This window comes from Manacus candei, unplaced genomic scaffold (genome assembly GCF_025592945.1).
Source record: "Manacus candei isolate 608988 ecotype Guabito, Panama unplaced genomic scaffold, ASM2559294v1 h1tg000076l, whole genome shotgun sequence".
NCBI lineage: Eukaryota > Metazoa > Chordata > Aves > Passeriformes > Pipridae > Manacus > Manacus candei.
The window spans coordinates 5582534-5608555 of record NW_026138124.1 but is presented as its reverse complement, the minus strand read 5'-3'; the positions used below and the strand labels follow the sequence as shown (position 1 = coordinate 5608555).

Below are 26022 nucleotides of genomic sequence, written 5' to 3'. Positions count from 1 at the left end.
GAGGGTTGGAGTTAAAGATGGGGTGGGGTTTTTCTCCTTGGGGACATCTGGCTCTGGCAGTGCATGGGAAGTGTGCAGGGAAGGTTTAGCAACTGGCTCAGGGAGTTGGTGGGTCCGACTTGGCGGTGCTGGCAGGTACACTGGGTCTTGCTGCGTGGTTGCTTGTGAAACGCATCAATTGACTGGCTTTCACCCCTTTCACGGGTCATTGCTGCATCTCTGGGCCCCAGCTAACTCCAAGCTTTGGAGGAGCAAGCTGATAAAATGCCTGCGAGGATTGTGCAAGCCCTGGTTGTGTAACAGGGCTCTGTGCATAATTTCGGGAGGTAAGAGGAGCAGCCTGTGTTACAAAAGGAAAGAAAAATCCTGTGTCAAGTGTCTTCTGTTTATGTTGATTGTGCTGGGGATTTGGAGAGCTGTGGTTTTTGCAGCTTGGGATCAGCCTTTCAGCCTGTGACCTCTCTTATTCCCTGGGTTGTCTGATGTCCTGTGGCCTGTGTCCCTTTTTGGCACGAGGACATCCGTTTTGGGTATGGAGTTGATGTTCTGGTGCCTGTGATTGTGGTTGATTGCAGGGGCTGGGCTGGGAAGTTGCCTGTATTTCACAAATGTTCAAAAAAGTGAAATCCAGATTAGATTGCTGTACCCATGGCAGGCAGGGAGGGTCCTAGGGTGACTGCACACCCTTTGACAGGGCAGGCAGAGCAGGAGGACAGTTCTCCTCCAGAGTTACCATGGGATGTAATGATCATGCAGACACACTTCCATCCCATACAGCAACATAGGAGACAGGCTTGTAATGTCTGAAAAGCTCTCACATCCTCAGAGGAAAGCTGCCTTATAAATACAACATGTCCCAGCTCCACACAAACAGGGCTTGGTTTTCTTTAAATAAATAAATCCCCAAAACATACTGTTCTGATCAAAGGTCTTCACAGTCCCTAAAACTTTGCCAGATCTTTTTAACAATGTCCCTGTGATGCTCCTCCAGCTGTTGGTTTCAAAGGAAACCTCCTAAAGGAGAACAGCATTGGAGGGTTGTGCTGTCCACACTCTTCCTGGTGGAAGAGGTCAAAGTCTCTGGTTACTGACGCCATCTGTAGCACTTACCTCCCTGTAGAGGTTGCAGGCAAAGTCACACCAACCCTCAACAAACTCAGGCACAGGGTGAGTAAATGGCCTGTTGGGAGGAGCTGAAATTCCAGCCATGGCTGTGGCAGCACAGGGCACAGCACTTGGAGAAGAGGCTGCTGAAAAAAATACCATTTTTCGTCTTGATCTTAAAAAAACATCTTCACCAGGACCTGAACCATGCAAAATCCATGCCTGAATGGGCTGCTCCTGAGGTTTTGCAGCCTAGCCTGGCAAGAGGGTGGTTTAAAACTCCTGCAGACTTGTCCCAGCTCCTGCATATTGGTGGTGGTGAGACCCCTGTTCCTCTTTCAAACAATGGCTGAGGTGTGGTGCTCTGGATTTGTCCCTCCCTGGGAGGGGAAACTGGGGAACAGTGTTGGTTCACAAGGGGGTCAGTTTACCTGCCATTCTCAGGTTTTGTTTACCCTGTAACCCTGAACTCTTTTTTTTATATGCTGGCTCACGTTAATCTGTGTGAAGGAAGGTGTTCAGGTGCCTAAGCTGGTGAGATGCCTCATGCCCTTGTCTAGAGGTCGAGAGGCTTTCATCTGGTGAAAGGAAGTGTGAAAATTTAGTAATTCTGGGTTGCTTTCTTTTAAGGCAGCTTGGCAAGTTCGAATTAATTTTTGTATTGAATAATGCCTCTAAATCCTTTGGTTCAGTGTACTGGTCTGACTGAGCCCCACCTCACTACACCCACGGTATAGAGTTGCTTTCTGCCTCAGCAAAGCTGTTCCTCTTGTTCTCTTCCTTGCTTTTGCAGCTGCTCTGCTGTCCTTGAATAAGACCCGTGGGCCAGAAAACATGGAAGTATGACAGTGAAAGCTCAAATATGCAGTATTTCAAGATCCAGACTGACTGATGTGCATTCCACATCTGTTTTGTGCCTAAAATAGAAGTTTTGCCAATGTCTGAGCCGGCGTGTCAGGGTCTGGGTAGAAGAGACCTTGCACAGTGAGAATAACTTTTGCTTCACAAGAAAACCCAACAGCTTTTGTGTTCCTTTCCCTGCTTTAGGTGCTGCTGCAGCCAATGCCTCAGTTTAGACTGGGAATTCTGAGCTGGTGGTAGTGCACAGAGGCACTTTCCTGGTTTTGTGTGAGGCTCTGCTTTTCACCCTTCCTTACTGAGCTGCTGCTGGTTAATGGGAAGTTGTGGGATGTGCTGGAATTGTTGGGGTTTTTTAAATATGTGGGAAGAAAGTGATGGGGAAGCACTAGGTGTAGGGAACCTTCATGCCTAGTGAAATCCAAACCCTGGCTCATGCTTGTCATCCTGCCCTGTTCCACGGTAAACCCATGGTCCAACGGAGGGTCTTGGAGCAAGGAAACTGTGAGGTTTCCCACTGTGCCTTCCTTCCCCAGGAGCCCAGGAACTCACCTGTGTGGTGATCCCACTCAAAATAGGAAGCCTGTGCAGACCAGAAAAGCACAGCCATTTATCTGGCCAGATACATCCTGGTATTGATGGGAAATGTGATCTCCACATGGCAGAGCTCTGGAGAAAAGGCTGATCCAAGGGCTGGTGAAGCCAATGTTAAATAACCTGGGTCTGGGTGCCTGCTTCCATGTGCTGCTTTTGTTTTGGAAAGGACCACTTTCCTTGCCAGGTCTTCTTTTACTAAAAAGGGAGGGGAAAATAGCTAATTTGAGACTGGCACAGGCTGATGTAAACAGAATTTCTTAGTCTAATTGGTTGCATTTGTACTCAGGAGAGGGAGAAGATCTGGTTTTGCCCCCAGGGTTTCCTGTCCTAATACCACACACAAACATGCAGAAAGTCTTCGCTGCAGTGGGTTTCAGAGGAGACCAGGCACAGGAGTCTGGGCAGAAATGCCACCTGCACCACAGCCCTGCTCCTTCTGCTGCTACCACGTCTCTCCTTCCTCCTGGCCTTGTGTCCGTGGGGCTCCTCTTCCTGACACAAGTCAGTGACCCGCCTGTCTCGTGTCATTAGTGGGTGAAAGAAGAAACCTTTGCTGGTCACAAGACTGCATTCCTGTTTGTGAGTCTCTTCCTTCTCCTCCACTGCAGCTTCCTTTTGGTGCTGCCTTCTGTGCCAGCTCTCCACAAGCTTTGCAGGTGCCCTGGGAATAGAGACCTGTGAGAGTGGCTTTCTTTTTTTCCTCCCAGGTGTTTTAGTTGTTTAATTTCTATTTATAATCTTCCTGCTTTTCTGCTGTTTCTAAGGCTTGGGCTGCAGGTCAGCACTGTACAAAGAGATGGAGTTTTCCATCTGGTGTGGTTGCTTATCTCTGTCATGTGTCTCCCCTCTGTCCTGAAGTTGTCTTTGGGGTTGTGCCATGATGCCAGTGGAAATAACTGGTTTCTCACTTAAAAAGCCCAGTTTTAAGGCTTCTTCTCAAGGCTGCTCTGTGTTGTGCCATGGTCAGCACAAGAGAAGGGGCCATCACTGGGGCAGACGAGGTGTGTGGTGGGAAGGGAGGTCTGCTCACGCACACCCACCTGCACCTGTGGAATTCAAGGTGGTCCTTTCTGATCAGAAGGAGGGGTCTGGCAGATCTGGTGGTAATGCTGACATTCCCAGCCACGCAGAGCTTCCACCACTGGAAATCCTGACAGCTGTGCTTCCTCTGTGCTCGCTAATGCAGTGCCTGTGCTGAGTCAGGGACATGAGGGTCATCATCACGTGGCTGCAGGGAGCACGAGGGGTGCTCTGCCAAGTTGCCTCTACCAGCAGTGTGCCCTTTTGTCCCCTTCCCTGTGTGGCTGTGTGGGGCTCTTACTGGGAGTCTGAACTGGAGAAAGCTGGTCTGAAGGAGCCAGTGGCTTTTTGAGTGTGTTTTGCTGTTAGATGTGGTGGTGACCTGCATGGATTCCTGTTTCTGAGAAACTGGATCGCAGTCCTTTGGTAAGTGTTGCTGGATGGAATCAGTGGACTCCTGGAGGGGAGATGGGTGCTCCAGGGCTCATGTTGGCACCACGAAGGTGTTGCTGCGAGACACAAGTCAAGCTCGTTGCTGCAGGGGTGATTTGACTTCTAACCACTACCTGCTGTCCCTGCTGGTGTTCAGCTGAGACAGCCTGGACTTTGCTGTGGGCTGGGAAGGCTCTGGCTGCCTGCACCCTGCTGAGTTCCCTTTGAATGGAGCCTGGCACCAGTGCCAGGGCAGAGGGTGACTAATGGCACTGCCCACACATTTTTCACGCAGTTCCTCTTTGGCTCAGTCATTGTAGGGCTTTTTCCTGCAGGTATTGCAAAACAGAGGTTCTACCTGCAGCCCCTGTGTTTATCTGCAGGGGTCCAAAGGGTGCTGATGCTTGGCTCCTGTTGGGTGTTTCAGTAAGCTCAGGGGCACTGGAGATGGAGGTGCAGCCTCTGTGCTGCCCCATGCCAGGGCAGGCAGCGTCTGTAGGGTGTGTGGGAATCATGGGGAGCTCTTTCTGCTGTGTTAGGCTGATCCTGGGGGCTGTTTGGTGCTACAGCTGGTGCCTGGGGATCACTTATCAGAGGTGGGAGCAGTGAGCAGTCCCAAGCTGTGCTTGGTCAGCATTCTTCCTTCTCCTTTCCCTGTCACCAAGGCTGACACTGCAGGTCGTGGTGTGCTGATGGTGGCACAGGGCAGAGTCAAGCCCAGCTTGGTCACTCGTTTCTGGAGAGTCACAGGCTGCAGTCCTGGTCTGAGACTGAAAAGTCAGATTGTCCTGAGGTAATCGAAACTCCTCATGGACATTCCATTACAAAAAAAAAAAAGAAAAGTCTACTTCAGGCTTACAAAGAGCCAACTTCCTGCCAACTTAGCCTCAGAGCCAACGCTTCTTGGCCACTAGGAGATAGTACAATGTGACTTGCAGAAACATCCTTACGTTTGCCACGTTTCATGACTGTGGTGCTGTGCTCCAGTGTGCTTTTGGAGGCATCTGCTGCACCATCTCCTGGCGCTGCCATCCTCTGTGTGCAAGATCAAGGGGGGAGAATAGATCCCTTTGGATTGCTGATAATTTGGCTTTTAGAGCGCTCCCCATCCTGTCTTGTCTGTTGCAATGCTGATTTTATATATATTTTAATATGTGTGTGAGAATTAGGAATACAGGGTTTTTTTTAACGTGATTATGAAGAGCATCTGTTTTGTAGTATGGAGATGTGCAGGGAAGGTCCCCAGTGATTTGAGTGATTGTGAGCTGCCGTGTATCAAGCAGATTCACACATTTAGGAGCTGCATTCAGGGGCTGAAAAGCTGAGCTAAAACACAGCATTGCCTGATTGCGATCTTTCAAAATATTGTGACTTCTCTGTGCTCACATCTTGCTGAGGGTGATTGCTTTGCTGTGTGCATAAACAGGGATCCAGGAACTGGAGCCATGATTACAAAAAAAAAAAAAGGGATATGGAAGTGTTGTCTTACCTTAATGGAAGATATAATAAACACTGTGGATAAAATGACCACCCTTGAAACTGTTGTCAGGGGAACTTTTACTTCTGCATCATGAATTTTTTTCTTTTTCCCTTCAAAAACCTGGTCTGATTCTATCAGGGTCCTTCCAAGAGACTGCATAATTCCCAGGGTAGTTAAATTTCAAGTAAGAGTCAGGTTTCTCTTCACTGGATGTTAGAATGTTAGAAAATGTATTTCAAAATGAATTGCTGGAAAATTGCTTCTGGAAAATAATTGTTACAGCCAACTAGGTAAGACTGAGATAAACTGATAATCTTCCTGTGCTGGGTCAAGTGAGTTCCTGAATTGTGACAACCTTTTAAAAAAAAGAAGTGTGAGGTCTAATTTCCCCAGGGTCGGGATGGTGAAGGGAAAGCAAAAAGAAAAACCTTTAGCTGGAATATAAGACTTGAATAACTAAATGGGCAAGACCAGAGGGAGCCCATCATCAACACTAAAGCAGTTTTTGCGTCTTTGCTTCCATCACAAGACCATGACCACGTTTCCTTCCAGGGTTAGAGGTCAGCATATAATCTTTGTGCTGTGGAGATTGTGACTGAAGAGAGGAGAGCTCTCCAGAGATGGTTCTCTTCCCTGGCTCTGGGGGGGTTGAGTGTGTGGTCTGGCTGCAGCTGTAGGGCTCCCCTTTGAAGCCCTGGAGAGCTGCAGTGTGGTGAAGGCCAGGAGATAGCACAGCTTCCACCCCCGCATCCAGCCACGCTGCATTCCTGGGAGCTGCCTCCCTGAGGATGCCTCTTCCCAAGGCATCCCTGCTTGGGACAGCAGGCCACATCCAGGGGATTGAGAAAGCCAAACCTCTCTGGCTCCTGCTTGTCTCCTCTGCCCTGGGAGGCCTGAAACTCTGCTGATTTGGGCACAGTGATGAATTTTGGCTGGACACATAGCCCTCACCTTGCTGAGGAGGGCACAGACTCCTTCTTGCCCTGTGTGAAGGCAGCTGGTGAATATCCATGTCTGAGCTATCCAGAGCCAAGAGGGAATTACTGTGCAGCCTGTGTGCCTTCCACTCTGGGCTGGCTGCTGCTCACCACAGATGTGTCTGTCTTGGAACTCTCCTCCACGTGCAGTTTGTGACAAGGGAGGCTGCTGTGCTCTGTGCAAGGAGGCTTTCCTAGGGCTCAGCTGCTCTGGGTGCTGGGTTTGGTGCTCAGAAGGGAAGGAGGTGCAGCTTCTGCCCAAAACCAGCTTAGCATGGTCTCCTGCAAGCCTTGTTTTTATTCATGGCTTCCTCTGAGCAAGGGTTTGTCATTGCCTCACGTGCCTTGGGGAAGGGATTTTCAAGGAAAGTGGGTGAAACACAGGCTGTTGCTGAGGATAATCTTACTGACATGGCCATCCCTGTGTGAGAGGAACTGGCTGCCCTCGTGGAATTTGGGCAGTGGAAACTGGCACTGATAAAAAAACCAACCCACCTCACAGCATTGGAGATGTTTATCCAGGCAGCCTGTGTCTGGCACTGCTTCCTCCATCTCTGAAGAAGAGAAGGGGTCTGTGCTGTGCATGGGCAGCAGCTGAGGCTCCCTGGAAACCAGCAACTCTTCTTTGCCCGGAGACATAATGAACAATTCAAGTGATGAGTGAGATAACAAGGAGAGGGTGGGTTTCCTGGCAGATTTTGGCTGAGATCCTCCTACAGGTGAGGTGGAGTGGCAGTGAGGAAGAGGAGAAGAGCTTATAAATAAAAGTTCTGGGGTTTCATCAGGAGTGAAGGCAATAAACCAGCAATATTTTTCCCCCACCAGCACGTTCCCCTGGTGTTGGTTGCCAAACCAGCTCCTTGGTGGTTTACTGGAACCAGATAAGGAGAGGGATCCTGCTGTGAGCTGTGCCTTTTTGGCAACTAAGCTCCAGTTGTGGGGGCTTTGGCTAATAGTTTTGTCTAGAGCTGTACAGAAATAACACCCAGCTCTTGCTTGGCTCCGAGATCCAGTGATGGAAAGCCTGTCTGCAAGGAGGGAGGACAGGGTGACCTGCCTGATGGAGAGGAATGTGCAATTTGCTTGTCCGTAGCCACATCACTCACATTTTTCTTCCAACTCCCTGCCTTGGTGTCATCTCTGAGAATTTAATGGGAAGCTTTGCCAGTGGTGTTTTAGTGCCCTTTGTAATATAGTTACTTTCCAAGTTCTCCACCAAATTAAACTTCTTTGGGGGTTGAGCACTACCTGGGTTGCCAGAGTACCTGTCTCTGCTCACTGCCAGGTTGCTATGGACTTCTCCCTGTGCTCCATAGGGCACCTTTTATAGCTGGTGTCCTCTGGCACAAGGCTTCGTGTTCTCTGGAGGTGGAGTTTCCTTTTAAGGGTAACAAGAGGTTGTTCTCTGCTGTACCTGGTCTCCCTTGTTAGATCTCCCTAAGCATCACCTTCCCTTTTCATCCCAGCTAACTTATGCTAAGTTATGCATTAGCATAACCTTAAACTTTGGTCACTTTTATTTCTCAGCCCAGGCACAGGCTTGGAGTTTTCTGCTGTTTTCAGCCCCCCCAGAAAAGCTGCCTGGGAACTTTCCTCTGGCAGTCATGGCTTAGCTCTTCCTTCACTGCCCAGCCATGGCACACGTCCTTTTTTTTCCTGTGGCACCACCACAGCTCTGAGTCACTTTTCTGTGTGGAAGTTCAAATGTCCATGGTCCCCTGGGTTGGCAGGGTGCCCAAGTACAAGAAGAGAGACACTTTGCCCTTACAAATCAAGTTTTGAGTTAATTATCTGTTTACTTGGACAGAGTGTGTCCTTGCCTCTGGTGAGATAATATTGTGATCTGGACTGGGGTCAGAAGAGTTCAGAGCTTTGGCACAGCAGAGGGAGAGAGAGAGGGAGTGATGGGTGGATCCTCAGGGGAAGGATGGGGCCATAGGGCCGTAGGTTTGGGATTTGAGGGCTGGGTGCTCATCCTTGTGCTACCACAGACCCTGAGTATGGCCTTGGGCAGCTCACAAGTTGCTTAAACTCTGCCTTGGTGAGTGGAAAGCAATAGTTCAAGGAGATGGAAGTTAAACCAGGGGAGATAGTGGATGGGACTGGAAAGCCAGAGCCCCAAAAAGAGGTGGATAGTAAATCCACCTGCAATGGAGGTGGATATTAAACCAGAAGTGTTCATCCTTTGTGTTGTAATGTTGGCGGGGATGCTCACAGACGTTTCATGCCAGTCCTGCTCTGTGGTTTATAAGCACAACAGTGGGTCCAGGGCATCCTGTCACCTTGTGGGAAGGAGGGAGGAAGCCCTAAATCTGTGGGGTGGCTGGAAGAGTGGGATCTTCTCCCAGTAGCACTCCAGGGGCTCTGTGGTGAGTAAGGGCTTCAATAAAGGGTGGCCATGAGTCCCTGTTGAGTTTTACTGTGGCTTTAGTAGGAGTCAGGCTGAGCTCCCTGGCTGGCCTGTGGGACTGCTGTGATGTTGCTGGTAGAGGGAGAGCAGAAGTCACTTCAGATGGATCAGCACAGATGCAAAAGGAAGGGAAAAGCTTGGTGTGACACCGTGGGACACAAAAGGATCCTGCAGTCTTGTGATGCAAGGCCTCTCTCCAAAGATGTTGTTGGGCAGCCTTGTGCTCCCAGGACTAAATGTGTAGCAAAAACCACTTTCTGAAGGACCCCTGTTGCTCTTCCATGGCACTGTGTGGCCGCTGGTGCTCATTTGTGTTTCCTTGCTTACAGTGCCTCTGACCGTCATGGGGGAAGCCAGGATGGACCCAAACCTCTCCCCTCCCGACAGCACTGCACAGCAGGACTCTCTCTTCAGCATGACAGACGTGTTCCTCATCTCCCTCATCACCGGACTCTTCACTTACTGGTTCTTCTTCCGCAAGAAAAAGGAGGAACTCCCCGACCTGCCCAAAATGCAAACAGTGTAAGTAACAACTCTCAGGCAGCGCGCTGGGAGTGGAGCTTTCTGTCGTGCTTATGATGAGTCCTGGAAGGCTCAGCTGGATTGTAGGAGGCCTCTGGTGAGGGAACCTAGTCCCAAAAGATATTTCTCTTCCCTCATGTTTCCTCTGAGCTGCGTGTTCCCCTCCCAACGCAGAAATCCCGGGGGAGGAGCCAGGCTGCAGTTCTGCCTTACCCCACCGCGTGGCCCAAATCGGGAATTGGCCTTTCCCAAGCAAGGCAGGAAAAGGCAAGGCAGGAAACCCTCTGGCTGTACTTCAGAACTCTTAAGGATTGCTTTGGCTATTCTCGTTTTTTTTTTTTCTGATAAAAGTCACATTTAGAGAAATCTGGAGAAATGTGGACTTGCTTTTAAGTAGGCTTCCTATCAGAAATCTTATCTACCCTTGGCTATGAAGAAAAGAAATAGTCTTGGGAGATAGTTCCTGGGATGAGCTGCTTGGCAGCTCTTGTGAAACTTGCTTGGCTTTGATGCCAGGGTACTGCAGCATCAGGAGACTGGATTTGGAGAGGGAAATCCTTGTTCTACCCTGTCTTCTGCAAAGGGCTTAGGGCCAGGATTGAGCCATGCTGGTGGAGACCAGGGTGCATTTAGTTCCTTACCTCACAGTAACATCAGTTTTCTGCTGGACTTTTTACCTCAATCCTTCTGTTTCTGGTGTTGCAGGAGGATGGAAAGTACATTTTTCTGGCTGGGAGGGTTTTAAAGGGCAGCAGTGACCCTGGCTGTGGAACCTTGTGCACATGGGTGCACACGAGGTTGGCAGCAGCACAGCTGTCATGCCTGCTTAGCCTTACCTTGGGAATGTGTTTCTTTGGATTGGTGGGATACTTTGCCTCTCACTCCTGCAGCAGAGAGGGCTGTGTGTGTCAGTGCACGTGGCCCTCTCTGGAGATTGTGAGGAGAACACTGTTGCCATGAGAGCTAATCTGGCTGGGGAAAGGGCACTACCCATCTGAAATTAGATGCTGGCATGGCACAGGCTGGGCCTGTGTGACTGATTCCACCCTGCACTCACCACATGCAGCTCTTCCAGAGGCTGTTGTGACCTTGCAGAGCAGCTTTTTGACTGCCCCTGGTACATGTTACCACCTTGTGCTGCTGCAGGGCCTCAGCACATGGGCTTCCATCTGGGAATGGATGGGGGTTTTGGCTCTGAGCTGCTTGTGGGCACTTTGCCTGGGTTTGCTCCGTGGGGTCCATGCTGCCTCTCCCTGTGAGCCATGGCTGGAAGGGAGCTCCCTATGGGATATGTGGAACAGCAGCACTGTGGATAACTAGGGAAGAGGTGAGGCTGTTCTGGAAGTCATCTGACACTACTGCATTTTGGAAAAGTGGCAGCCAGGCAGGTGCAGAGTGAGAGGAGGCTGTGAAGCAGTTTCTCCCTCTGCATTAAGCCTGACCCTGCTGCAGCCCTGCTGTGGTCCTTGCAGCAAACTGGTCAGAGGGCAGTGTGGCCCCATAAGCTGAGGCTGTGGCTGGTGGCACATCCGCCTTTTGGGACAGAGACAGAGACTTCCTGCAGGTCTTGCAGTGTAATTTTATGGGATGCTTGGAACTGGGAGGAAAATGAGTGGGAAAAACAAGCTTGTTCAGCCTTGGGTTTCCTTCCCTCTTGTAATCCTTGAGTCTGGGGTGGAGTTTCCTTTCTGGTGATCAGGCAGATCGACAAGACACAGGGTCACACTGTCAGCCACTGCCTGTGGCTGGCTGGATATGTCAGGTGGGCCTGTGGGCAGGCAGGGAAGCTGTCCCAGACCCACGAAGGCAGAGAGGCCTCATCAGGGCTGTCTCTGTCTGAAGTGGAGAGCCTTGACCTTAAGAGGGGTTGCTTTTCTTCAGCTTCTTCTCTGCAGCTCTGCCTCGACTCACCAAACTGTCCTGAGCTGCTTTATCTGATGGCATTGAGTGATGGATTTAGTTGTCTCACTTTGGCTCCCCCAACTTCAACCTCAGGATACCGGAGGATGAAGATGCTGAACAGGGATTCAGACACATCACAATGGCTGCTGCTTTAATGGTTTGTTTGCAGTGTTGAACAGTGCAAGTAGGGTCTCTGACCTGAACACAGCATCCAGCACCTCAGTGCCCTCCTGATGTTTTTTGGGAGCTGCTGCTGAGCACCTTGATAAAACTGTGTCAGCTCAGCAGGGTCTGCAAAGGAAATGCCACTGTTGTTACTGCCCTTGATTGTGGAAAAACAGATGCCCTGTTGAAACACCCTCTTTTGGGCTGGGTTCTCCCTGCGTGGCTCCACCAGCCTGTGTGGCCTGGAAACACTCATGATCTTGCCATGACGATGCATCCCTGGGTTCAGCCACAGCTCAGTGAGGGATCAGGCTGCTGATTCTTCATCCTTACAACCAAGTGGAGCTGTTTTCCTGGCCAAGGTCTCCGCAGAAGGGACAGAATCCAGCACATCGGAAGGCATCCTGTACCTGTGACGTGTAACACATGCATGTGTGGGACAGGCTGGGATCCCACTGACTGCTCTTGTTTTGACTATTTTCAGACTTAATTAAAACCACTGGGGCAGCCTTCCCTGCAGCCTGCTCTGCAGATGTCATTAGGGAGAGCAGCTCTGGATCGCCACGCGGCCGTGGCCACCGCGCTTCCTCGTGGGGGCATTGCTGGGGAATGCACAGATTTATTTTTATTCTCTGGCTGCTCCTCCTCTGCACGTTTCTCAGTCAGAGATTTCTTTCCCTTCTCATGTGCCCTCTCCAGAGTTGTACAGACAGTCATCCTGGGGAGACACAGGCAGGACAGCCATTGGTATGCTGGGTGTCACCCTCTCCTTTCTCCCCCCTCTTTAACATTGTTTGGGGCAGAAACTGGCTTATCTCTATTCTGCAGCTATGCAGAAATCCATTCCCTGGTACTTGTAGGGCTTCCTGTGGCAGGAATTGCTCCAACTCCTTAACCTGATTAGCTCTCTGCTGCCTGTGTGTGTGAGAGAGAGAGAGACCATCTCTAATTTAATTTAATAGGATCCTGAAGAGAACAGACTCCTTTGAGCTGCCTCCGTAATGGCACTGCCATAGTTACCCGAAGCGTTGCTCACGCAGTGTCTGGAATCGTTTCATTCAGCTACAGCATCAAGCTTTTCTCTTTTTTTTTTTTTTTTTTTCCCTGAAAAACGAGAATATATATAAAAGCAGCTGTGATATAAACAGTTTCCAAGGTAACAGGGCCGGGGGAGGGTTTTGTGTCCCGTCCCCCTGCTCCACGCCGATGGGAGAGGGACGTGTGCTGTGGAGGATCCTGGGAGGTTTCATTCTCCACTCCTAATTCCTTTCTGCCACTGCTGCCAGATGTTGCAGTTTCTCAGGACTGTGCGGATCCACTTGGTAACTTCCGAAGCCCCACCACGAGGATCCGAGGGGACAGGACCACTCCTGCTATGACCCGTGCCGGGACCTTTTGTGCCGGCTCTCTTCTCCTCAACAAAAGGCTGACGCTTGGCTTTAGCGCCCAGGAGGAGCAGAATGGGAAGGCCTGTGTGGCTCCAGAGCTAAGTTAGATCCGTCCCCCCACACCTCCCCTTGCAGACACAGCTGCCCTGGGACTCTTTGTCTGCCTTCTCCCTGCCCAGCATGGGCTGCGTGTACTCGGCCCCGCGGGAAGAGCCGGCCGTGGCCAGGTGAGTCAGTCTGCCCGATGGGCCACGGGGTTGTTCCACCTTGGAGGGTCGCTCCTCCCGCCCCAAAGCTGGGTGAGTGGGATGCCTCTTCCCTCTGGGACAGGAGGAGGAGGAAGGGGAGAGGCTCTGCTCGGAGGCAGGCTGCTCCAGAGGAGACCCTGCTGTCGGTGCTTGGTTTCCCTGCAGTGTCCAGGCTGTGTCTGCACTTTTGGATGTATCTATGTGTTTGTCAGGAAAACCATGGGCATGGGAACTTTCTGAAGGAGAGGTGTTCAGCTGGGACAGACTTTGATATTGTTGCTGAGCTGTTGGGAACTTCTCTCCCTCTCCTTTCTTTCTCCTGAAGTCAAAATGACAGAGAGCCCTGGGAGCTGTTTGTGCTGTGGGTTCTCACCAAGGGTGGGAGATCTGTACAAGCTACAGCTCATTCCAACAATGGGGTTAATCCCCTTCCCTCCACCCAACACTTGTGATTCTCATTGTCACTGCTTTGAGCTATCTAAGCTGTAAGAGCAGTCATTGCTGAGAACACACTTTCTCTTCTAAGTTTCCCTGGCTGAGCAGTGAAAATGTGTGTTGTTTCTGCCTTTGGCGCCTGTGTGTTTTTGTAGCTCAGATTTTCAAACCACCCTGATGAAGCAATTTCAGAGAGTTGTGTAGCCTTTTTTCCAAAGCCAGGCTCATTATTTCTTCTGTGTTTGAGCCACAGCTTGTTCTCCACCACACACTTCAGTGTGGGGTTGCCTCCTTTGAAAACGGACGAGCTCCATGTGCTGCACCCTTTTCTCTTCCAAAGGGAGCTTGCTGAAAGGATCTGAAACTTTTTTTTCTCCTCTTTAAAAAGCATTTTGTTTAGCAGTTGACCCAACAGTTGTTTTAATTGGATCTCGCTTGCAGAGGGCAGAAAACCAAAGAGGTTCACCAGGAAGCCAAAAGCTAAGTGAGAGCTGAGGCTTGTGAATTCTCTCAAGCCCCTGTCCTGGTGACAGCATGGGCAGGGCTGGGACTGCTCCCTTAAGATGCTTGTCATATCTCAGTTCCCAACAGGGGACAAATGACAACTCTGGGAGAGTGTTAGCTGCTGGGAGAGCAGAGCAGGAGTGTGAAGCAGCTCTCTCCTGGGAGCACAGCTGCCTTGGGTAGCTTTTTGAGGTAGGCTTTGCTTGTCTTTGATGTGTGTGCTGTATGAGATTGTTAGTTCTCAGAACTGTCAGGCCCAGTTATGGAGCTCCTTGATACCTTTGGGTCAAGGAGGGTGCTTGGAGGCACATTTTACTGAAGGTCCCCCACCCTGCTGCTCTGTGTGTGTGCTCTCTGCAAATGCCATGGCACATCTGCAAGATCCCTCCCCCTGGGCTGCAGAGTTTAGGAAACTGTTAGTGAGCTCTTCACATTCTCACATGGGCTGGAGCCAAAACCATTTGTTTTTTGCCTGGAGGCTTCTCTCTTCCCACAGGAGACCCAGCCTTGCATTCTTCCATTGTGAAATGGGAACGGGTCCCACGTTCTTCCCCGCTACCAAAGCTCCAGCGGGGAGGACAGCAAGGGAGCTCCTGTCTTCCTTGCCTGCTGTGAAAAGCCCCCAGCACCTTATCTGACTGCAGCTAGACCCATCTCTGCTTGGGAATGGAAACCAGCAAGGGAACCAGCTCTGCAGGACCTTGGCTGGCAGTGGGTGCCTTGCTGGTGGCTCTGTGGGTCTGATCAGCTGCGTGTGTCTGCTCCACAGAGCTCTCCAGCTCTGGGACTCGGGTCTGGCATGCTGCTTTGAGGTTGAAATAGCTGGTTTTTAGCCCTGTTTGACTTCAGGCTTGGGGAATGTGCCCTGGGGAACATAGTGCAGGACTGAGCCTGCCTGCCTGCAGTGATGTGGGAAGCAGGGAGCTCTCTATTCCCTTCTCTCACACCATGGCTTGTCCCCTGAGATTTATCTGGAGACCTGCTCTTGTGAGATTCTTGTAACCTGCTCAGCTGTGAGACCTCTCAGAGCAGTTGATAAAGGCTTCCTGACAGGCAGGGCTGAGTGCCTGGGCTCTCCCTGTGGGAGGGTTCACCGGTGGAGGTAAGGCAGGGGCTCAGCTTTTCCTGTCTGCTCCGAGTCCCTGCTCCATGGTTGTTGCAGAAGCCCTGTGGTTGAGTGATGGGTATCCCTGGGACATGGATGGTCAGTGGGCAGCCTTTGGGCAGCCTTCCTGAGGTCTCGAGGCCACTTCTTCCCCACTTGCTTATTCCTGACCTCAAAAAATGAATGTGTTTCATCTGAAAGGAGGTTCCTCCTGTCTTTCAGAGTAGCTCCAGTGAGAGACAGCAGCTTCATTGAGAAGATGAAGAAGACGGTAAGCAGCTTGTTCTGGCTACAAGGGGTGCTGGGAAGGAGGGAGAGCTCATGTCCTTCCCAGTTTTCTCTGGAGACTGTCAGCAGGAGGGGCTGATTTGGATACAGGCACATGCCTGCTGCAGAGAGCATCCAGGGGAAGGCTGTGTGGGCAGCCAGGAATAGCTTTTTGGGTCTATGCCTGGATGTTGTTCTTAGAGAAAAAAATTAAAGTGAAAATTTGGTGGGGAAAAAAAAAAGTGTAATATGAGATCAAAGTCAAGAGGGAAATGGCAGAGACTTTAAAGTCATTGGCTGGCAGTTATTTATCTGCGTGGTTGGTTCCCAAACTGGCTCGCTGTGGAATGGGAATTGTTGTGCACAGAACTGGCTTTTGACTCCACTGGTCTGGACACAAGGGGAAGCAGAGGAAGAAGCAAGGGCTGGATGTATTTTCTGTTTTACTTCAAAGTAACTGGCTTGCAGCAGAGCAGGAGCTCTGGTGCTCAGGCATTTCCCCAAAGCTTTGGCAAGTCTGTGTTCTCATCCAGGGAGTTCCCTGTTTTCAGGAGTCACGCTGCAGCCCTGAAGTTGAGAATAAATCTTGAGGGTTTTTCTTTGTTTTGGATTTTAGTCTGACCTGAGTCTCCCCTCTGAGTGTGACAAGAGTCATGCTCCCATTAACAGTTTAGCCTTGAGTTTTCTGTCAGACCTGGCGTGGAGTCCTGTACGAGCACAGACTCCTGGTTGCCTTTAGGTTGCAGTCCAGGACTCTTGATCCCAGGCATTTCCTTTGTCTGTGCTTCATCCATGCATTTGCCAAGTGAGTAATCACCATTTAACAGGGATTTCTTTTTCTCTCCAGGGCCGAAACATTGTGGTTTTCTACGGTTCCCAGACGGGCACAGCAGAGGAGTTTGCCAACCGTCTCTCCAAAGACGCTCATCGCTACGGCCTCCGGGGCATGGCAGCGGATCCGGAGGAGTATGACCTGGTAATTTAGCCATGAACAGCCTCAGGATAGGTAACATCCCATTAATGTCCCCTAAAAAACACAAGGACCCTGGCCAAGGGACAGCTGGCCTTTTAACAGTGTCATTTAGGGGAGAAAAGATCAGCCTGAGCGATGCAGAGATGGGCTTGGTCCTTGCCGTTCTGCGTTCTCACGGTCCCTGAAAGCTTTGCATGGAAAATCCCATTGCTTTTCTGGTGGAGTAGAAATACTGACTTGCAGTCCAGTGGGGGTGGTTGGCTTTATTTCCCCTGCCAATTTTGGGTGGGTTTGGCCTTTCCCAACCCCTTTTGTAATCGAGTGGTGTTGCTCTGCACACCTACACCGTAGGAACAGGCTTGCCCAATAACCCGTTGTGGGGTCCTTAGGGATTCATTCTGTCCTTCGCTTGCAGTCGGACCTGAGTCGCCTCTCGGAGATTGACAAGTCCTTGGCTGTGTTCTGCATGGCCACCTATGGAGAGGGGGATCCCACGGACAATGCCCAGGATTTCTACGACTGGCTGCAGGAGGCCGACACCGACCTCTCGGGTCTGCGGTTTGCAGTGAGTGGCTCAACTCCAGTTTGTGTGGGAATTTGGGAAGGAAAGCCAAGAGCCCTCCACTGTGCCTGCACGTGGCTGGGGGAAAGGCACAGCATGTCTGTGTCCTGTACTCCTGTTTTGGTTGAGGTCCCTACTGTCTTCCTTCGCAGGCTTTGTGGACTCCTGCAAATGTACATCTGAGGGCTCTAAATACAGATGTCGTAGTTCTCTCTCCACTCCCTAAATCATGAGGGTTTGCTGGTACAAACAGCCCCAAACAGGCCTGCAGGCACTGAATACAACATCTGCAAATGAGCTACAGGCTGCTGCTGTTCAGAAGCTAATTGAGCACCCCGGGGCCTGATCTTCTCCCACAATTTAAATCACTTGGAGTATGTAACTCTCTTCCTGTGCTGAGCTGAATAACCACCTCACCCAAACCCTGGCCAAATTCCTTAGGCAGCATAATAATTGCAAATGAGGATAAAATCCACTGCTGGAGATGTGAAGCTTCTCTGTATGAAGCAGTGAGCAAACATTTGCTGCGTGGTTTGTGGGAGGCAAAGGCCAGCAATCGGTCTCCAGGCAGTCCAGGCTCTTACTGGTCCCTCGAGGGTGCAGGAGTTCTTGTAAGTGCATCCTCTTGCTGTGCCTGAGGCCAGGCTCAGGGGAGGTGCTGGTGCCTCCTCACCAGTGGTAGGCTCTTACCCAAGGTCCACGAAGGGTGGATGGGGAGCTGGGAGAGGTCTTGCTGTCTTTTCTCAACTTCATCTGCTGGGTGATACTTGCCAGAGGATGTCAACTGGATGGGAAGAGTCCAGCTCCTGCTTCTCTATGCTCATGAGCATTCCCTTCTAGGTCTTTGGGCTGGGGAACAAGACTTATGAGCACTTCAATGCCATGGGAAAGTATGTGGACAAGAGACTGGAGGAACTCGGAGCCCAGCGCATCTTTGAGCTTGGGCTGGGAGATGATGATGGCAAGTGAGTAGCTTGGGTGGAGGGGCTGGTCACAGCTGGATAAAGCATCTTGGATACTTTGGCAGGGAGTTGCCTCTATTACCAAGACAGAAATAAACCCTACAGGGCTCTTTGTGGGAGTTGACGTAACTCTGAGTGTGTGTCTGTCTGCTCTCTCTCCCACAGTCAGATCCCTGTACACAGGGAGTATCCTAGGGAATCTTGTGTCTGGGAAATCCCACACCAGCTCTAAATGCCCATAGGTACATACTGGAGCAGGCTTTGCAGCCTCCTCTGCCTTTGTCCTGCTGTAGATCCATTGCTAACCCACCCTGTGGAGAAGGCAGACTCCATCTCCTCGTGAAGTGTTTTATGGTGGGAGGCAGCAGTTTTCCAACTCAGACAATGATTTTTATTTTATTTTTGCCTTTCTGTGCTCACCTGAGCACCCTGGGACATTACATCAACCTCTGGCTTTACCTCTAAGTCTGCAAGGTCTGATGTGAGGTTTGTGAGGTGTGTGAGAGGCTCTGAACCCAGAAAAATGAACATTGCCATGTTGGAATCTGCTTTTTGGGAAGGTGACTTCATGCCAGGAGTGGGCAAGGGGGGGAGCTGAGGTGGTTAAAGACTGAGCCTGAATAGCAAAGCCTTCCTTGGCAGACCTGGTGAAGGGAGGGGTGGTTGGTATAGCAACAATTCCAACTTAGTGCTCTGACAATGCTTTTCTGGTGATCTGTGGCATATGGAGGTACCAAAACTGTCTGGGTCCAAGGCAAATGCCTTTTCCCATGGTGGAGGGAGAAACTCCATGGGGATCTCAGATGGCTCTTCTCAGAGTGCCCCTTTTCTCCCAGCTGGGAGTGGGTTATTGACTCTTTCTTTTGCCCTGGATAGCCTGGAAGAAGACTTTATCACCTGGAGAGAGCAGTTCTGGCCGGCAGTCTGTGAGCACTTTGGGGTGGAGGCTACAGGAGAAGAGTCCAGGTGGGTTTGGGAGCAGATCCTTTTGGGTACCAGAGAGACTGGTCACCTCTGACTGGTGGCCATTCCATCACCCCCAGGCTCCTGTTCCCTGTCCTCTGCACTGCCTCCCCTTCCAGACTGGAGGGGGCATGGGCAAAGTAGAGCAGGAAGTGGAGCTGCTTGGCCTGAGCCTGGTGCAAGTTTGAGCCCAGCTCTGAGTTTCTGTTCTGACTGGGGACATGGTGGGTTTGGTACCTTTGGGGATGGCTGTGCTGGTTGTGATGCTCCCAGTGAGGCTGAGGTTTCCTCTTGGTTTGGGTTTTCTGCACAGCTTTCCTGATCCCTCACGTCCGGAGAGGGGCAAAGGGGTGGCATTTGCATTTGTTTTTGAGCTGCAGCAAATCAAGCAGAGTATATGCTGGTTCCAGCTGCACTTTGTGGTTTCCAGTTTGACTTTTTTTCTCTTTTCTTGCCCAGCATCCGCCAGTACGAGCTGGTGGTGCACACGGATGTGAACATGAACAAAGTCTACACGGGAGAGATGGGCCGACTCAAGAGCTACGAGAACCAGAAGCCGTAAGTGCCGACCCCCTGGGCAGGGTGTATGTGGGGTAGGGGTTGGCTGATGGGTCCTTGATGTCTCTAACAACACCTGCTCTGTGGGCAGTGTCATTTCTGCAATGCAGCCTGTCTCTGCCCAAGAGGAATGGGCTCAGATCTCCACTGAGACTCTGAGAGTCCCCAGTTAATGGATCATTAGTGGTGAGGAGATGCCTGTGGCCCCGTGTGCTGCTTGGCTGGTACATCCACAGCATCTGTCTTGAGCCTTTCCTCGCCTGGGGTGGCCAATACATGATGGCTGCTGGCAGTATTGCTGTGGCAGATGAGCTGTATAAACTAATTCCGGCCTGAAATATTTCTTTGAGATCTGACAGTTCCTCCAGTCCACTTGTGTGTCACTTGTTCCTAATGGGACAGAAGCTGTTGACTGCTGGGCTGTGCTTAGAAGGAAAAGGATGTGCTTTCTGTCCCAGTGTGGGTAGCATCAGGATCATAGTTTGGTTTGTGCTGTGGTGTAGTGTGCTTTGGAACATGAACCAAGCCTTGTCTTTCCTTCCAGACCGTTTGATGCCAAGAACCCCTTCCTGGCCAAGGTTACAGAGAACCGCAAACTGAACGAGGGTGGAGAGCGGCACCTGATGCACCTGGAGCTGGATATCTCCAATTCCAAAATCAGGTAGTTTTCTGTGGGAGACTGCTCCTTTATTTTGTCAGGAGCAGTCTGCAGCAGGAGCAAAGAACAAGGATGTGGCACCAGCTTCATCCAGTACTTCAGTGATTACTCAACACTGCCCCTCTGGGCTTCTGTACCGGGTACCCCACATCAGGACTTCCTCCCAGCTCTTGCACTGCCTGCTTTGGGTCCCTCCCACCCCACAGACCTTTCCTAGCTGAGCAGTCTCAGTTGAAAGAATTCTCTAGGAATCATTAAAAAAATGAGAGGGCAGATGAGCTGTGAGAGAGAGGTGGGGATGGCTCATGCCTTGGCTTGCCTGGCTTAGGTGTTCAAGCATAGGGGGAATAAAGCCTTTCTCCTAAAAATCCTCTCACTGGCTTGAATTGCTTAAATTGTTAGAAAGTCACAAATCCAGGTGGCTTAATGTAACAAAGTACTGCAGAGGTTTTGAGCAGCTGGGAGTTGGCCTGTCCTTGCTGGAACTCTGGCCTTGTTGAAGTCTCTGACTTGGAGGTCCCTCATAAAAACCCTGGTTCTTAAAAGCGTTATCCCACCATGGTCCTTCCCGCTGTTACTGTGGGCTCTGGGGATCCCTGGTGGTGCAGCAGCTCAGATCTGTGTCGTCCAGCTGCCTCTTGCACCAACCCACTTGTCTTCTGGGGGTGGGCAAGAAGTGGTGCAGGTGTTGCATCTGTTCTCCTGTGTCTCGTGCCAGGTACGAGTCCGGGGACCACGTGGCCGTGTACCCTGCCAACGACTCCTCTCTGGTGAACCAGATCGGTGAGATCCTGGGCACGGACCTGGACACTGTCATGTCCCTAAACAACCTGGATGGTGAGTACGGATGGACCTCTGAGGGTCAGCAGTTCTCCTTCAGCTGTGGCCTTTGTCCTTCCCACCAGAGCAGGATCCAGATCACCCTCAGGTCCCGTGGGACACCTCCAGGCAGACAAATGTCCCACAGCCACTCTGAATGCTGTGCTGTTCTAGCAGTAGCACAGACCTGTTTGCTGAGAGCAGCTGAAGTGGGTCAGTTGTGAAATGTGTTTAGTGTGCCCATTCAACAACAAATTATGTAACAGCACACTCCTAATTACAGAGCATCAGCCCACCAGAGCATCCCTCAGCTGCAGCAGCCCCGGAGCTCCACAGGGCCCTCAGTGTGTGAGATGTTCTTATTCAGTCCTGAGAGGAGGCACAGCCTTGGAGACTGAACTGCCAGGAGGGAGCACTTGTGCTGGTACAAAGAGCTCTTCCTGGGCAGCGTTCCCAGCAGAGCCAGCCTCTGGCAGGAAGGAGATGCCAGCTGCTGCCCATTGCACTCCTGGAGCAGCACAGCCAGACCTGAAGCATCAGACGTGCTGGCCCAGAAGCCTGAGGGAGCTCTTGGTTTCAAGAGAGAAAGTGGCTCTAATGCACTGCTGGAGCCTGTAGCCCCCTGTGCAGTGTTGCAGGTTGTCCAGCCTCACACTGTCATTCCTGTCCCTTATGGACCTCTCAATTTGCTGAATGGCTCCAGCCTTGACTGCTGGTGCTGACCTTTCCCAAGATGAGTCTGAGCACAGCTCTCTGTGTCTAAATGAGCGTAAGGACACTTTTGAGGCCAGGTCTGATAGAGGTGTAAGTGTGTGAGGCCAAATTAGCTGTGGAGGGGAGCTCCCCTGCTTGGTCTGTGGGTTTGCTGGACATCTCAGGGCAGAGAGCCCTGTTGGGGACCACAGGGTGATATTTTTTGCTGCTAAACTGTCAGGCAGCATCTGTGAAGCACAGAATGGGCTACTGGGAGAGGGAGCTGCCTGGAGAGGGAGGTGCTTCAGTGTGGAACTGGGGCTTTGGCCCACAGGCTGATCGGCCTTAGGGCTGCTCTCTCCTCCCTGGAGCCTTGCTCTGTCTCCAGCCCTCACACGCCGTGCGTAGCTGCCGGCACGAAATCCCCTTGACATAACAGCAGGTAGTTGCCGATTTTCAGTTTTTCTTTCTCTCCCTCTTCTCCAGAGGAATCCAACAAGAAGCATCCCTTCCCCTGCCCCACGTCCTACCGAACAGCCCTGACCTACTACCTGGACATCACCAACCCTCCCCGCACCAATGTGCTGTACGAGCTGGCCCAGTACGCCACGGACACCGAGGAGCAGGAGCGCCTCCGGAAAATGGCCTCGTCCGCTGCCGAGGGCAAGGTGGGAGCGCTGGCCCTCCCAGCAACGCTGCTGGGCTGAACTGGGTGCTGGGGGATCCCTAAAAAGGGCCGTGCAGAGAGCCCAAGGGGTGTTTGCCAGCCACGAAGGGAAGTGGTCACGTGTGTGTGCCCTCCTTGCCCGCAGGCCCTGTACCTCAGCTGGGTGGTGGAGGCCCGCAGGAACATCCTGGCCATCCTGCAGGACATGCCCTCGCTGCGCCCCCCCATCGACCACCTGTGCGAGCTCCTGCCCCGCCTGCAGGCCCGCTACTACTCCATCGCCTCCTCCTCCAAGGTGAGTGTGCTTCCAGCAGGGAATGAGGTTGTGGAGGGACCGCTTCAGCTGGAGCTCCACAGCACCACGGTCCTTGGCTGGGGACTGGATGGGGGGAGCTTGTCCTGGTGATAATTTCCATCAGAGAGGCAACTTTAGTTATCTCCTTGCATGGAGTTATCCCAGCTCCCACGGGGTCTGCAGAGGGTCTCACACTGCAGCCAGCTGTGTCCCAATACCACCTGCACTCCCTGGGGCCCTGCTTCTCTTCACCCATCAGCCTGGCTGTTAGGACTTGGAAGAAGGTGGAATTTTAGGGGCTGGTCAAAATTCACTCATTACTTTGTGCCTGAAGCCCTGAGGTGGCTGGAAATACCCAGGGAAGCTCCGTGGTCCCGTGTCAGACACAAGACAGAAGCCCCAGGAGGGGCACGCAGGGAGGAATAGCTGTCCCAGTGTTAACATTAGGTTAGAATTCTCCTCATTCCTGAGCACTGAGGGGGAGCTGCGGGGACTGAGCTGTGGGGTTGCCGGGGCTCCCTCTCTGCGTGGTGCCAACATCCCTTCCCTGCAGGTTCATCCCAATTCCATCCACATCTGTGCTGTGACGGTGGAGTACGAGACCAAGACGGGCCGCCTGAACAAAGGGGTGGCCACCAACTGGCTCAAGAACAAGGTGCCTGACCAGAACGGGAGCAACTCCCTGGTGCCCATGTACGTGCGGAAGTCGCAGTTCCGGCTGCCCTTCAAGCCCAGCACCCCCGTGATCATGATCGGGCCGGGCACTGGCGTCGCCCCCTTCATCGGCTTCATCCAGGAGCGGGCCTGGCTGAAGCAGCAAGGTGAGGGCCCAGCAACCTGCCTGGGGCTGGAGCTCCTGCAGGACAGGGTTCTGCGGGCTTCAGTTGGTGCCTCTGAGGTGCAGCTCGTGTTGCTGGTGGGTCCAGCAAAAAGCAGAGGAGGTGGGGGAGGATGAATAGGAGCCAAGTGTTGCCCAGCATGAGGATGCTTTGTCCTCTTGGCCAAGGAGGATGTTTGGGGGGTGGATAGGCCTGAGGCAGTTCTCTGACCTCTGCCACCACATCTCCAAATAACTGCAGTCAAGTCACACTCATTGCTGAAGCCTGTGGCCACTTCTGGGAATCAGTCTCAAGCTTCCCCATATAACCAGAAGTAGTTGTGCAGCTCTGCCTCCTCCGGCCTGGTAGGACCAGGGGAGCAGAGAGGGCAGGATTGGGACTGCTGGGATTGGCAGGACAAGGGGAGGGTGGGGAGGGGGACAGGGTTGTGGGCTACCAGGGGCCAGCTGATGGAGGCCGTGTGACCCTGCAGGCAAAGAGGTGGGTGAGACAGTGCTTTACTACGGCTGCCGGCGCGAGCGAGAGGACTACCTGTACCGGGAGGAGCTGGCCCGCTTCCAGAAGGAGGGAGTCCTCACCCAGCTCAATGTGGCCTTCTCCAGGGACCAGGCTGAGAAGGTACTGCTCTAGTCATCCCACCAGTTGCTCCTGCTGCTACACCCAGCTGTGGCCTTAGGGCTGGAGACTTCCAGCCTGGATGGCCCATGGCAGGCAGGAGCACCCAGCACACCTCCACTGTCTCCAGAGCCTTGAGCATGGGCTTGGCTTCCCCTCATCGCCCCAGCCTGTGGTCTGGGAGGCTCTGCTCCTCTCACCTCATTCCCACCTTGTTTCCTGCCAGGTTTATGTCCAGCACTTATTGAAAAAGAACAAGGAAAACATCTGGAAGCTGGTTAATGAGGGGATGGCTCATATCTACGTGTGTGGGTAGGTCTGGGGGCAGGGAAGGGACTTTGGGAAAACATTCCCGTTCTCAGGAAAATTAGTGTGACTCAGTTTCCCCAGCTGTGCATTACAAACCCTGGGAGGGTTACACTGTCTGGTTTCCAGGGGAGGGCAAAGGGCCAGGCAGGCGGGCTGGGGTGAACCCTGGGTGTTCGTGTGGGGAGGTGACAGGGCTCTGTGACTCTGGTGTCTCACTCATGATCCCTCTGTTTGCAGCGATGCCCGGAACATGGCCCGGGACGTGCAGAACACCTTCTACGAGATCGTGTCCGAGTTCGGGAACATGAGCCAGGCCCAGGCCGTGGACTATGTAAAGAAACTGATGACGAAGGGCCGGTACTCTCTGGATGTCTGGAGCTAAAAGCGGGGCTGGTGGGGCTGGGGAGAGAATGGGTCCCCAGGCGAGGGCCCACGGGAGGTGCAAAGTGCCTGCTCGCCCACGGCTGCTGTGGGTGAGGGTGTCAGCCCCGCCCCACAGCTACCCCAGTGTCACTCCCAACCCCTCCTGGGCCACTGCAGCCCCTCGGGACAGGCTGTGTGCCCCGGGGGGTGGAAGGGGTTGAGAGGGGCAGGGGGGTAGCTCAGCTGCTGTCCAGGAGCCATGGTGACCCCGGCACCCCAAGGCGCACCTCGTGGCACCAGCATTTGCCTTGAGGTCAGGGACACAGCTGATGTGGGGCACAAGGGATGGACGCTGCTAGAAAGCTCTGGGGTCCTTCTCTGAACACGAGGTGTTGCCTTATCCCCGGGGCTGGAGCCCACCCTGGCCTGCTGGCACGGCAGAGGGGTGGAGGGGCCGGCAGCCCCCTGCGATCCCCCCGGGTGTGAGGGCCCGGCCTGGGCAGCCATCTGTCCTCACCTCCCTCGTGCCCTGTTTGTCCAGCTCTAGGATAAGGGGCTGGCAGCTGGCTCTGGGCACAGAGGTGCCCTGTGCCCCCCAGACCTCACCACCCCCCTGCTCCTTTCCTGATGCCTGCCTTTGCTCCAGCACGCAGCGGGAAGGGGGTGGCTCCTCTCCCCTGGGGAATAGACCCAGCTGTGGGAGGAGGGGTCTCAGTCCATAGGGCCCTGCTTGCTCCCTGGGGTCCGGCAGCTCCCCTGAGCCCAGCCCCTCCCTCACACTGTGTATGGTCATTTTTTAAATACTGTTTTTATTTTAACATCTTTGTGATTTAAGCATGGGGGGGGGGAAGAAAAGAAAAAAACAACCTTTCAGGCTGTCCAATGATTGTAAATTATTTAAATACATTTGCCCTTGGAATAAAAATGCTGTGTCTGTAGTTTGCTTCCTACCCTTTCTCTGCTCAGCCAGAGGGCAGAGGGAGGCAGGAGTATTGGATGCTAACTGGGAGGAAACCTGGGGACTGGGTGGCAGCTCTGGGTTTAGGCTGAGCTGGGGGCAGCCCCTACCCTGAGTGCTGGGACCTGGTTGGGGGGAGGATGGCAGCTCTGGAGTGGGGTGCTGCTGTGCCAAACCTGCTCTTTGGTTCTTCTGGAGCTCCTGGTGGTGGTTCAGGGTGTCTCTTCCCTGAGCTGCAAGGGACACTGAGGTCCTGCTGGGCTCCTTGGATGGCCAAAGCTCTGGCCACAGCCCTTGCACAGAGCTGGGCAGGCCAGGCATGCCATGGAAGGGAACTCACAGCACTGACCACCTGGCCCCATGGGGAGTGGTGG

At 52.6% G+C, this 26022-nt stretch overlaps 1 protein-coding gene across 3 annotated transcripts; it reads left to right on the top strand.

Annotated features, from left to right (window-relative positions):
* The first annotated feature begins 116 nt into the window (after positions 1 to 116).
* LOC127481114 (NADPH--cytochrome P450 reductase) lies at positions 117 to 25615 on the top strand. Of its 3 annotated transcripts, none has more exons than XM_051810017.1 (16): positions 117 to 135; positions 9208 to 9400; positions 15370 to 15418; positions 16262 to 16390; positions 16803 to 16952; positions 17790 to 17914; positions 18788 to 18877; positions 19334 to 19432; positions 19977 to 20093; positions 20809 to 20927; positions 22089 to 22270; positions 22415 to 22564; positions 23118 to 23385; positions 23876 to 24021; positions 24245 to 24330; positions 24565 to 25615. In XM_051810017.1, exons 2-16 carry the CDS (start codon positions 9222 to 9224, stop codon positions 24707 to 24709), a joined length of 2034 nt encoding a protein of 677 aa, XP_051665977.1. In that variant the 5' UTR covers positions 117 to 135; positions 9208 to 9221; the 3' UTR covers positions 24710 to 25615. The 3 variants fall into 3 exon arrangements, with proteins under 3 accessions (XP_051665977.1, XP_051665976.1, XP_051665975.1); XM_051810016.1 differs by lacking the exon at positions 117 to 135 and adding an exon at positions 306 to 326; XM_051810015.1 differs by lacking the exon at positions 117 to 135 and adding an exon at positions 3835 to 4005.
* Positions 25616 to 26022: the final 407 nt, after the last annotated feature.